The sequence below is a fragment of the Zootermopsis nevadensis genome, unplaced genomic scaffold, assembly GCF_977971745.1.
Source record: "Zootermopsis nevadensis isolate Lab colony 2312 unplaced genomic scaffold, Znev_1.0 Znev_ptg000074l, whole genome shotgun sequence".
Taxonomy (NCBI): domain Eukaryota; kingdom Metazoa; phylum Arthropoda; class Insecta; order Blattodea; family Termopsidae; genus Zootermopsis; species Zootermopsis nevadensis.
Genome location: NW_028259205.1, coordinates 17,363 through 31,131, shown reverse-complemented (window position 1 = coordinate 31,131; position 13,769 = coordinate 17,363). Strand labels below are relative to the sequence as shown.

At 40.9% G+C, this 13,769-nt stretch overlaps 1 protein-coding gene across 3 annotated transcripts in view; it reads left to right on the top strand.

Annotated features, from left to right (window-relative positions):
• The first annotated feature begins 536 nt into the window (after positions 1 to 536).
• The window catches only part of LOC147871037 (kinesin-like protein KIF21A), a 30,091-nt gene continuing 16,858 nt past the window's right edge, over positions 537 to 13,769 (top strand). The window contains exons 1-5 of one of the 3 annotated variants that reach the window (XM_087341432.1): positions 537 to 1,243; positions 1,367 to 1,460; positions 1,911 to 2,008; positions 11,576 to 11,798; positions 12,624 to 12,860. In XM_087341432.1, coding sequence (XP_087197558.1) covers positions 1,959 to 2,008; positions 11,576 to 11,798; positions 12,624 to 12,860 — 510 coding nt within the window. In that variant the 5' untranslated portion in view covers positions 537 to 1,243; positions 1,367 to 1,460; positions 1,911 to 1,958. Of the gene's footprint in view, positions 1,244 to 1,366; positions 1,461 to 1,800; positions 2,009 to 11,575; positions 11,799 to 12,623; positions 12,861 to 13,769 lie in introns of all 3 variants that reach the window. The other 2 variants (XM_087341433.1, XM_087341434.1) reach the window with 2 other exon arrangements.

The window sequence follows — 13,769 nt, the reverse complement described above, 5'->3', positions numbered from 1 at the left end:
ATATGCATTTCAGCAAGGGAATGCTGGATTGATTTGTTTAGACGAAATGTAAAGTGATTAAAACCAATGTCACGTCAGACTTTCACATGAGTAGAAAGTTTCTCAGCAGTTCCATTCAAAAGTACAATCACTTTACATTCATACACTTTCAAAAGTGGAGATGTTTCTTTGCATTATCATTTGTGTAGTTCGTAAATCTGAGCTTTCAGTGCTGACAAGAAGGTAATTGTATTCTGAGATATTGCACTGTTTAGTCCGGTAGAAATTGACTGACATTTCAGAAGCACAACTCTGAAACATCTGTCAATTTCTACCGGATCGCTGTATCCTAAAAGACCACCATTTTCAGGTTTCTTAAATTGATTTGTAGCTAACGTTATGTCTTAAGAAAGGGGCAGGAGAAGGAGGATAGGTAAAGGAACTTGGATGGTAAGTAGTGCTCCTGACTGACCGTCAGAATGTTGTTACAGACAGTAGTTTTACAATGAATGTGGATAGATGGCAGCAGAATTACATTATATCGTAGCTACATTCGTTGGCAACTTTTTAGGTAGTAGGATTTGAGGTTGTGTTATCGTTTTGTATGTTGGGCAGTCTGTGCGAAATATGTTAAGTGTGTTTGCATTTCATTTTATGATGATTCTATTAACTGCTTGCATATTGGTCAATGCAGAACATTGCTGTGAGGTTTGTAAATTTAGGCAAAACCCGGGTGCACTTTGAACAGGTTCACAGATGGAGTTAGTATGGCTGTGGGGATTATTCTGTGCGATTATTCGTAGTCCACCAGTGACGGTTGTGTGGTTTTAGAGACTAACAGTCTTTAATGTCAGCTCAGTGTGTTTAGTTGTGCTTGTGCCTGTAGAATTTAGGGATTGGGTATTTGTGAATTTCGGATCGTATTTTGTAGATTGGAATAGTCGAAAAAGCAGTTGGTTATATAAATCTTCATATTTTCTTATTCTGAGTAGCTATTTTCTTGCCTTTGTATACGCCATTAAGTAGGCCCAAGGCAAGAAGGGGTTGTAATTTAAATGGACAGTTTGCGCTGAGGATACTGTTCTTGATATAAACGCAAAGATAGCGATTATGTTTCGTCATCAGAATAAATAGCAAAAGAAAATACAAGTCCTTAGAAAATGTGGCCAAGTTCAGTAATAAATCAATACTTCGCGAAGAAATGGAGCGACAGTAACAAATCAGAATTTAATTCATGAAGAAATTAAGAGCAGAATAAATTTGGGTAAGACTTTCCACCATTCGGTTCAGATTCTTTTGCATTCCTACTGCTAGAAAACTTGAACATTTTATGGACATTTATTTTAGGCGTTTTTTACGACAGTTTTTAACTTTGTCTGTCACTTAGGTTAAAACATGGATTATGAGTGAGAATGGGATACTGATGAGAATGTTTGGAGCTAAGTGAAAAGAAATTGTTGGAGGAGGAGGAGGTAGTTGAGGTATGTATAATACATAACAGGGTTTTGCTAAATCTGAAGGGATGACTTGGAAGTCCTAGGCATAGATGGGAGAGTATTAAAATGGAAATTAAAGAAATAGGATGCAGGGTATTAATTGAATTCCTGTGACTCAGGATAGGGTGCATTTGTGGGCTTTTATGAAAACTAATGAACTTTTTACATTACAGAAAGTAGAATTTCTCCAGTAACTAAGCATCTTTTAGGTTCATGAGAAGAGCTCTGCTGGTTGTGATTAGTTAAATTACTTTTTATGTGTAAACCATACTACATTTTAAGAATTACAGATTGCAATAAAAGTTAAATTGTGTGAACTCTGCAGATTTTCAGTGGCTGTGATGGTTGTACGACAAGTTCGTGTTTCAGTGATTGTGTAATCTGCTTTATTAAGTGAGTGTGATAGGTTGTTACAAATGTTTAAACTTTATGCAGGGCTCAATTTGAACTAGTGAATTTTCTGCTGCATCAACAAGGAATACCATGTCTACAACAGCAGGAGATGAAGACTCAAGTGTTCGAGTGGCTGTCAGGTTGGTTCATCAGCTTTTTGTTAATTTTAATCTGGATTACATGGATGATGGATATTGGGTGTTGTGGTCCAGGTACTGTTGCAAATAATCAATGAATTCTGATCCATCTCTAGGAGATTGGTTCTGCAAAATTTAAGTACATCATGAAGATTACCTGTTCAGAGAACACCATTTGCCAGCATAAAGTTGTAGGACACCCAGAGTATTAGAATAGAATAGTATTTATTTACATTCCATTTATTCTTCATAGGCCTAAGCCAAGGATGTAGAATATGTCATAATACAAATACAATACAGCAGATTAAATACAAATTTTTAACAGCTGTTTACAAACATGTCTGATATAATACAGTATTATACTATAAAATAATTGTATCAATAAATCATCATGTATGTATGTAATAACTGACAATTGTTGTTTAAAGTAAATTCTTCTACTGTGTAGATACTGTAAGTGATACTTAGCCTAAATACTTTTATGTCACAATGTAAACTTTTTATGCTAGGAGGAAGATTATTGAATAATTTAATTCCAGTGTAGTAAACTCCTTTTTCATATTTGCTGAGGTTAGTTTTTGGCACATGAAGGTTATGTCTTGTATTTTCATTATGCACATCTGAGTTCGTTTGAAAAATTTCCGTGTTGTCCACAACAAATGATAATGAAAATAAGAATTTTCTGGCAAGTGGGAGAATATTAAACTTCTTAAATAATTCTCTACAAGAGACTCTCCTTTTAACATCTGTCATTATTGTAATGACTTTCTTTTGGACATGAAATACTTTTTTCTGTCTGGTGAATTTTCCCAGAATATTAATCCATATGACACAATGGAATGGAAGCAAATTAGATTAATTTTAAAGTTTATTTTTTCTATGATTGTTAAGAAGAGTTTGCTATGAGTTTATGACTCTTTATTACATTGTCATTTTTATTTATTGATGGGGTGTTCTGTTGAATATTTACTTTGTTCCCTTTTAACAATTTTCCAGGCCGATTTTACTTGATCATCAGACTCCGGTGCCTGTCTGTTGTAATGCATACATTTGGCGTCTTTAATGACGCCAGTTAAAATTTTGAAATATTTCCTGAAGTGGATTTTCCTTGTTATGTTGCTGCTAGATTTAGACTTTGTTTATGTTTACAAGATGTTCTGCTGCATTTTGTTATTCATTCATTATTATCAAACACCCTTTGTTCTGTTTTGGTGGGAAAACTTGTTTCATAAGTTCTTAAGATGTTCAGGAATGTGTTATATTTCAATCTGCATCATGTTTGCTTGATACTGATTCCCAATTTTCATTACTTAGACTGTTGTAAATTCTTTAATAGTGTTATTATTTATAAGTCTTATTTTGTATCCAATAATTGTGACCGTTGGAAATTGATTTTTATGTTTTTCATGACCAGAAGATGAACATCGTGATCATGTAGCCCATTTACCACTCATCCAACAGAAATATGATCTTTCCTGAAACTGTTTATAAAACATTATCATTATTAAGTGATGTTAGTAGGGAGTTCAGACAAATCTGTGGCAACTTTTCAGTAAGATAATCAATGTCTGTGTTCAACCTCAGAACTTAGTTCACACAAAACACTGTTTTTCAGGTACTGTAATTAAAAATAAATTATATGTAACAAGCAGTAAAACAAAAGTTCGCAGATGTAATTTCACACGTTTGCCAGTTTTGAACAAGAGAAAATGTCAGTAAATCAGAGAATATTACTTCCTCAAAGCAAAAAACACCTACTACCTGGTCTACATTTTATGTGGCTGCGGTCGTGCTTGCATTGCGTGGTCGGCTGGTGCTCCGTTGATATGGGTGGGCGGGTGTTGTGCCCGTTCTTCCGGTGGGTGACCGGCGAATCAGTTTCAGTGCCGCTAGTAACAGCGAACTACGAATATTTCTCGTCACTAATACATGCTATTACATTAATTATTCTTACTTTAAATCACAAAAGGTTCAAAGTGACTTACTTGTGCTTGCAGGCAAGCTTCACATCTCGTTAACATGTTTCGAAATACTCGACGAAGCTCTTCTTGGGAAATTGCCGAATATTTCCTTTAAGTGCTTCTGCAGTGTGCGAATTGTTTACATAAACTTTGTTCTTCAGCATGCCCCACAGGTAAAAATCACGAGTTTTTAAGTCTGGGGAACGCGGAGGCCACAGATCGATAACTTGTTCACCAAGCACTTCTCTTAATGCTGACATCGACCGATCAGCTGTGTGAGCTGTAGCATTGTCTTGCATGAAGAAACCGCAAGTAATTTCTTCATCGGTATTTTCTCGGAAAAAGGGTCTAACTATTAAATTTACATAACGTTCACAATTTATCCGCACACTGCAGAAACACTTAAAGAAAATATTCGACAATTTCCCAAGAAGAGCTTCGTCGAGTATTTCGAAACATGTTAACGAGATGTGAAGTTGCCTGCAAGCACAAGGAAGTCACTTTGAACATCTTTTGTGGTTTAAGGTAAAAACAATTAATGTTAGCCTGAATTAGGATGGTAATGTTTTAATACTAATGTGAAATTTATGTAGTACTTAGTGTTGGAAATAAATGTCTATAGTCTTAGGGAGCAAGCTGTAGCCTCATAGACGAAATATCATATCAGCTGAGTATGTTTAAGCTGACGACAGCATCCTTGTGAACTTGCCTTGCTCCATTCCAAGCCACGCTACCACATTAGTAGGACTATACCTAAATAAATCTATCCAAAATATAACGTTACATTAGCATTTTGGGTGCATAAGCGTATAATTTTTAAACACCTTCTTGGATTTTAGAACCCAGCTTTCAGTTTCATAGCTGTCCAAAATTGAAGGAAAAGATCGTATTTTCCACGCACAGCTCGACGACCCGCACGTCTTCGGAGCGGAAGTTGCAATGCCCCTCCGTCACGCCCAGCCATTCTCTCTCACTCTCGCCCTCATAGTTCCACCTCTTGGTTAATTGGCGCGTTGTCCGGTGGACAGGAAGTTCCGAGGCAAGAATTTCCATCTGATGTGCCAGAATCTTTGTTGCTCTCGTGCTCTCTTCTTCATGGTTGCTTCACTCAATCTTTTATTTCTAGTGATGTCCCATTAATCGTTTGTAGCGAAATGAACAACTTGTAGACCCAATGCGGTTAAAGTCAGCACGCCCTGTTCTTTGACAGCAGTCGTGATGTGCCGTCCCATTGATTTCAAGTGGGCCACCTGCCTCTTGTCACCACAGTCTCCAGCAGTTACAGAAGGGGGGAAAAAGAGTCTGTACCAACTTCATTCTCACCGTGATAGTTTACGGTCAAGATGGCGGCACTTTGGCCGAAAGCTGACTCTGCAGAGAAGCGGGAGGGCTGAGCCCGGCCCGCCGCTTCGCGGTGAAACAGAATGCCGTTCTGTGTGTCAAGGCGGCTTATTACGCCTCTTGAAATGTCAGCCACGCCTTGCTTGCACTACAGTTGATCTGTCTGACGACGAAATCGTTCAAAAACGCGGCGGACGTATGTTACTGGCACGTACAGCAGCACGAGCCATTTTTCTCCGCAAGGTTGTAAACACCAGGGTTTTCCCTGCCGTGACGTGTGGAGGGATTAGGCAGAATAATCGGGTGACATAAGCAAGCGATCGTGGGTCGTCCAGAACAGTAGTACAAGTCATTATTCGGTACAGAAATTAATTTTCCACCAGGTCAAACCGGTTCACATGTTTGGCATACACAGAAACACTTTTTGCCACGTAATGGAAACACCGTGCGCACACTTTCCTGAACAGTTAGTGTTTATGGACAATTGTCTGCAGTTCCAGTGCTTGTGCACGCCTTGGATGCAGTATCAGTCTGAAATATCGCGGTTTCCCAATAGCCTCATCGACACGCAACTCGACAGCTGTCAGATGCACGTGAGCAAATGGTCGGTCAGCGGCTTTCTCTCGGCCTTCGGTAATATTGCACCAATCATACGGACTTGCACGTGTTCACGGACGGATCTTCGCCATTTTAAGCGCTCGACCTGCGGAGAATTTCTACCGGCTGCAGTTTCTCTTTTGTCAGAAATACGATGTTGCATTGTTACAGGCCCTGAAGCCTTCTTGTGCAGATCGTCACGTGAGAACGCGGAGGGTAAAAGGTTGCGAGTGGGAGTGGGGGCAGTGCTCACAAACGAAAAGAGTATTTAATGGGAAAATAAACTTACGAATGAAGAAGGTAATTTTTTTTAAGAAAAGAAACTGGTATTTGCTACTGAGCCTCCTTCCTTTTCGTTTGCGGCAAGGTCATGCCTGCGCCTGCAGCCGTTGATTGCACGAAATGTAGAAGGTGCGTGATGTGGGGAGAGCGATTCATCCCGCTGTGTTTTGAGTAAAATGGAGCATTGCGACACGGCACGTCGGAATTCTGCTGCTGTCTTGCAGATGGATCCTGCTCTTATCTGGTGCTACGAACATTGCAATAAAATGTAAGACTTGAGGTTCTCACAGCGGTGAGTATGAAGATTTCTGTCTTCTGGGTTATTGCGCAATAACCCAGAAGACAGAAATCTTCATTGCAATAAAATGTTTTCGAAATTCCACCCGTAACTTTAAAGATGTTATTCAGCCGAGTAATTTTGTAAGAGGAACCATAACCACCGCGTACAACGAAGTATTCACGTTGTCTGTCCCTTGGAATTCTTGTGGGAGTTTGCGTTTGTTCCATCTGTTAAAGAAAAGTGTTTTTTTCTCTTTCGACCTTCACGTAATTGCACTCAGCTTGTGTACTTTAGAGTTTGCTTAGAAGCAATAAGACGTAGGCAAATCGAAGCCTCGGGTAAAACAGAAGATCTGCGATGCCGCGGCCACTCCGCTAGACCAAATAGTATTTCGTTTACCAGCAACCGTGAAGGTCGGCATCGTTGTTTCGGCATACGTAGTATTGGCGGGAGGTTAAGTGAAACTGTCTTCCCGTCTCTCAGTATTTGAACAGTATTTATTTAACTCGTGGTGCTTGGAATAGTCGAGGCCTGTCCGGAGGTAAAATCCAGGCATCATTTTTTCGGGTGTTGTGGAAAAACCACGCAGAAAGCCAGTCGCTAAAACAAGCAAGTCGTAGCCGGAATACCGACCATGCCGCCCAGGCAGCTGATGCGCCCCGTCCACACTCCGCGTTCTGCCGTAACGAAACAACTCAGCGCTGAGAATCGTGTGTGGGCGAGGCGGCGCGCAATTTTGGCGAACGCCTACAACGTCCTTCGCCGTTCGCTTAAAAACCGAACATCAGCTAATGTCGACAGCAACATCGCCCACATACGCGCATTCGCTGTTACGACACGTTCGTTGCGTTAAGGCAAGATGTAGAAATGTGGGCCGGGCTTAAGAACGGCTGTCGTGCCTTCTCCGCGACCGTGATGGTTGAAAATCGGCGAGGGAATCAGTTGATAAGCAGTTTTAATTTCTTATAGCGACTTGCAGAGCAGCGTCTCATAGAAGACGCACAGACCTTCCCTGTTACCTGAAGTATCAATGTCTTGTTCGTTGCTTCCTCGTCAGGTCACGCGTTGCCAAACGTTTCGCGAACAGGAGCAGACGATTTAGATGCGAATTAGTGTTCCAGAGTGAACACGTCATGTTTGTACCCACTGAGCTTTTCCAGCGGCTTACCAACATCGGTTGTCGTGAGCGGAGAGTCACGTGAGTCGTTTGCGAGGGGGTGGACCCGATTCTGATTTAATGTTTCTTAAATTCGCCGCCACTCAGAGCCACGAGCGAACCCGTTACCAGTACCACTTTTAATAAAGAAAGGTAAAATCTATTGCGTGTAAAGTTTTTAAAGATATTTAATAGGCCAATACGCTGCAAGGAGAAAACTGAATTAAATCTTTGACGCATCTGTCGTCCTCCTCAGTTTTATAAGAACGCGGAAGGATTGTTTTGCGAAGGCGAATACTCCGCAGTAGAAGGTCGAAGGCACCCGTTTCGAATCCCGGCCGAGGTGTTGGTTATTCTGAGAGTGCCGAGGTGTCTCTTCGGGGGGGGGGTGTCGTTATTATACTTTCAAATAGGGCGTACCATTCATGATCGTCTCATTCCAGTCGACCCATGCAGTGAAACAGCGTCGTTAAACATAGAGGTGCACCGTTAAGAATAAAAAGTGATATTTCAGTGACCGAATATTGACTCCAGTTGATTCTTAACCAATTTCCTTTTTCGCTATTTCACTTCCATGAAATACTGGAGCTTCACGTCGACCCAGAAATTAAAGAGGGAAACAAATTTCTGCACGCAGTTTCCGTCAGAAGTTAGTCGGGCGGAAGTGACAAGAGGAGTTGGCAATTCGTGCCTGCACAACAGCGGACTATTTGCTAGCGGGACAGTGTTTTTCTTTCTGCAACCTACGCTCTTTGGCCGCGTTTTTGTATTCTCATTTGTTGACGCTGTCGAAGGAAACGCGTACCTCGCCTACACGATGTTACCTTATGAGGTCACACGCGAGTTTCGAGATGCTAACTACGTCAAACCTTCACAGATGATTGTCTCAACACCGAGTTCTATGCGAAGCTGTTTCTAAAACGTCACCAGCCCAAGCAGAGGCTGCAGGGATGTGCTGTGTGGAATTAATTGTCGCTTCGTCTCATAATCCAATCTCTCTGCTCACCTTTTCTCCCCCCCCCACCTCTTTTATTTTTTCTTTCTGTTATTATCTTGTGTTCTTTGTACCTTGATCACCTCCATTGTCCACAGAACAGTGTGTAGAAATTTCTGATAACTTTTATATCACAAATGTGAATGATCTGGAACCGACGACAAACCATAGCACATGCCAGACGACACTGCTAATATCTTATTATTTATTTATTTAGTGTTCTGTCTGAGGACAGGTCCATATATACAGGATCCTTCCATCCTTTTCTCTTCTCGGACTGGGACCTGTTCATATACGTTCTTGGCAGATGATCCAGAAGTGGTTTGCCATTGCCTTCTTCTGTGTGTGAATGGAGTAATTGTTGGGGTGCCACGGAGAAACCGGGGAAGCCCCCGGAGGAAAACTCCGTGTTGCCTAGACCACGGCCTTGCCCAACACAAGTTATAAATTCGATATGATGATTTCATAATGTATGTGTAATTACAATCTCAAAATTAAACCCACGCCGTCAGTTACAAACTAAGTGAGCCACTAGTTCTTTAAGTTACTGCCGTAAAGGCTGTTTCTGCACCGTTAATTGAGATACATCCGAATGATTACAAAATGTAGGTAAGGATTGCGTTCATTCCGATGCGCTGGACGCTCCGTTTTGGAGCAGTTTGGCGTACAGCAGGTAAGGGGGCTGCTCCGATGTCGCCAGAAGGTGGTCAGAACGCGATAGCCGCCTTGTCCACGGATGCATTTCAAACGTGACTCCGTTCACGCGTCTGGACTAAGGCTCGAAAGGTGACGTAGATCGTACATAATCTCTTCTGTTACGACGTAACTTTCATAATTACATCATCAAATAAGTTGTACATCCTTGGCTGTTCAGTTGTCGGCCAAGGCCACTCGGGAAATAAAACACGGAACTGATGTTTCTGTTAGCTTACGTGGATTTCGCTAAGTGAAATGGCCGCGTGATACATCGAAGCCATCGTCAAAAAGAATATTCGTAGGCGAGCGTGAACTGCTTAGTTCTTTAAGATACATAGATAATAACTTCTGTTTAGTTTCGTCGAATTTGCCGATGGATTGATTATGTTCTCTGGTTTCGTTGCTTCAACCACGAACTGTGGGCATTTCTAACACCAGCCCTGAGAATTGTTCACATCGTGATTCTGTCAGGATCTCTTGTAATAAACGTCTTTTGAAAAGTCATCGTGAAATGCTTCGACAATGTACACAGAATGTGCTGAAACGTTACCTCGCCGTGCGATCAGCTGATTTCCGCGTGCTTCGTGCGAGTCCCCGCAATCAGACAACGGAAGCTAAAAGAAAACATTTTCATATACAGGGAGTCCTAAAAAGTTGTTCGCACGCATTCAGTGAATGAAATTGAGATATTTTAAGAAACTAAACCATTGCATACGTCGGCATTGGCACTTGGCGAATCTAGTCGTGTAAGGCACCTTCCCGGTACAGTCCACAGCAGAGAGCAGCTGACTGACAAGGCTAATATTCCGTATTGTAATGTGTATACATGTTTTGGGATGCTGGCACAGTGCAGAATTGGTCTTTGTTGCCGATATTTCGAAGGAACCTGCTTACCCGATCTTCAGGGGGAAGTGTGAAGGGCAGTGATCCCGCACTTCGCATGTTATTTTTTGAAACGCCGGCGACGCAGCCCACTTGCGCGTGGGGCCAGCAACTAACTAACATTTCCCATTGCCAGTTAGTCGGCACTTCCTGCCTCATAAGTGTGCTAACGTTTTTGCCGTCCAGATGACTGGCTCCAGAAAGAGCCCTTTGTTTGCGTGGGAGGGCGGAAGCTCCGGAATCAACCGGCCAGGCAGGGAGGCTGACACGGGGTGCACGCTGGCGATTTTGGGATAACCTCACTCACCCCGCAGCGTCTGCCACCCCAAACCAAACAAACAATCGTTCGATATTCCACGAAAATATATAAGTTGTATTGTAACAGAAAAATAAAGTCGATCCAGTTTTTATCACGTGTCGACACGGTGCGATGACGGGCTGAGTATCGCCGAGGCTTCGGACATCTCAATCTTATAGGCGAAGTACATGTTTGGGTTTGCGTATGGAAGGATTACAGATATCCGAAACGTCGGCGATACAACCCAGTTCTATACTGTGCCATCACAAAAACAGGATCAGTGTTGGAAATGAACGGCTGCGAAAGCCAGAAATTGTGGGTGTATCCGAAATGCGTTTCATTCATGATTATTGACCTTAAACACGGCCATAATACGTTTTCTCTATCTGCCCCTCCACAGCAGAAGGAACTATTCCTACTACAATTCCAGGGAATAAAGCTTTCGTGTGGTAATGAGTAATGTGTAATGCATGATCAGGCATATGATAAGCCTTGGGGCAATGGACTGATAAGAAATGGAAGTATTTGTCGGATTTTCCCACATTTAGTTGTGTGCAGTAATAGTTTTGGATAAAACAATTAGAAGTCTGATAAATCCTTCATCAGGGTGCTTTCCTGGTTTTGAAACCAGAATGTTTCTCAGAATTACATACACAACTTACACAACCTCTCTGATTTTATACAGCCTATAAATTGAAATGGTGAATGTATGTTATTCATTTTTCTAAACCGATTGGAGAACAACAAAGTTTTTTTTCAGACTTTAAATCTTACCTCCTCCATAATTTTCTTTTCTACTCCTTTAAGCAACTGTGTTCAAAAATAAGGTACTTGTGAGTTATCAGCACACATCACTTTAAAAGTAGGTTAGGTTAGGTTAGGTTAATGTGTGTGGATAAATGACACATACTTGAAAGTTATTATATTTTATTTAAATAAATTACAACTAACCTAACCTATTTTTAAAGCGATGTGTCCCAATAACCCACAAGTACCAGAAATAATATTATGTGTCACATCGTCATTATTTTAAATTTCAGAACTTCAGTAGTTGAAACGAAATTCATCTGTTCATTGTTACAGGATCAGACCGCAGATAGCACGGGAACTCATCGACATGTGTCGGATTTGTACCAGTGTTACGCCAGGCAAACCCCAGGTGACGCTGGGCTCAGACAAGACCTTCACATATGATTATGTCTTTGACACGAATGTCCAGCAAGAGGATGTGTACACAACCTGTGTAGAAGCTCTTGTGAACGGATCTCTCGAAGGTTACAATGCAACTGTTTTGGCATATGGACAGGTGAGAATTTGTTATTATGAAAGCATTTTTTGGGAAATTCTTCACAGACTGTGTTTATCACTTTAGATTAAAGTAACCTACATTTCAGAATTCGTTTTCTTTATCCTCATGGACTCTGCGTCATACATAAATCTGGCTACACCACACATTCTGCATTTGTAACTCATGGGCCTCCTGTGTGTGTGTCAGAGCCTTGTTTGTTGTGTCTGCATCTTGTTAGTAATAGCTACGTGTCTTCTGCTGCAGTTCACGCATTCTTGTTTTTCTGAGTGATGCCTACCTTATCAGGGTTATGTCCAAATAGCAACCCCATTTCCACATCAGATTGAAAGTAGGCAGTAGATTCCTTCTAAACGCTGGGAAGCACCTCAAAGACTACATGGTGTTGCGTCCAAGGACACAATCAAAATATTATTCTGGTTGAATTCTTGGTTTTGAACAGTATCTTCTGTGAAAAACATGTTTTGTCATTAGTATGTTATGATATGTAGGATTTGAGGTTTCTGCTGTGGGGAGTCTGAAGACGGCTGCCTTCTGGGTTGTTGCGCCGTGTAATTTGGTAGTTTACTAACATTTCAGAGGTCCTTTCTGCCTTCATCATCAGGGCGATGATAGTGGAGGTAGCATAGATGTCTTCTACCAGAATTCACAGCACAACAACCCAGAAGAATGTCATCATCATGTTGTGATATGTTTGTTTTATTACGTTGTTTTTCTTTGTTTTGGCACCGAGCCTACATTGTGCCAAAATTCAGAAGAACGTTATCATCCTCACTACCACGAAAACCTCAGATCTCATATGTTTGTTTTATATTTGTTTTGCAGACAGGATCTGGAAAAACATATACTATGGGCACCGGATTTGATGTGGAAGTCGAGTCGGAGCAGATTGGAATCGTCCCACGGGCAATACGTCACCTCTTCCATGGAATTCAGAACCGCGCAAACCAGGCTCAGGAAGCTGGTCAGCCAGCGCCAGAATTCAAAATAGTAGCACAGTTTATGGAACTGTACAATGAAGATATTATTGATTTATTTGATCATTCAAGGGGACAATATGCGGTAAGGGTGAATATAAAAAAGGTCTGTTGAAGATTTAAACAAGGTGCGGTGTAGCAAGGACTCCGTGTGGTGTGAATCAATTCAGTCAGATTTACTGATCATATTCGTCCACTATCTCTCATGGCGTTCACATCTTATTTCACAAACATTTATTATGTCTGTTTACATGAAGTGATTCAGGTTGATATTTTAGTAACACTAATAACATTGTATTTCTAAAATTGGAGTCTGATTCTGAAAAAAAGTTGTAAACTTACTTTTTAAGGTGTTCAGTTTTTCAAAGAAGAGTAGACAATAGGTGCAGAGTTGCCATACCAGAAGAATGTAATGCTTAGTATGTAGTAGTAGTAGTAGAACAGTCAAGTTCCTGAAAAGTGTCTAGGAATATCACAATTATGTGGTCTGTCTCTTGGTTCAGCAAGGTGCCTTTTGCGTTGTACACTGTTGATTATACTCGTATACTCTGTACAATAGAAACCAGGCGCATGAATTTTTTTAAGTGCCAAACCAGAAGTAACGTAAATGTACAGCTGACATCATAACTCCGATCATTCGTAATCTTTTTGTATTTGTTTGTATGTGACTTTTTTTTGTATCTTCCATTAACTACGATGACTTATTCCTGATGGCCTTTAAACAAAGACACCAATATGTCTGCTTATTTTAGGAAAAATGAGAATTTATGTTTCTGTCTGTCTCTGCTCAGTCGTCCATGGTCCGTCATAGTCAGTTCTCTAGGGAAGACAGTTATTGTTGGAATGGAGATTACGTGTATGAATTTTGATCCTGATGTCTGCATTTTTTCTTTTAATGATTGTGTTGTATTTGTAAAAATAATTGTTGGAATTTTTCTCTTGTATATTATTCATCTACGTGCTACAGACTCAAAATATACTTTGATATTCTGGC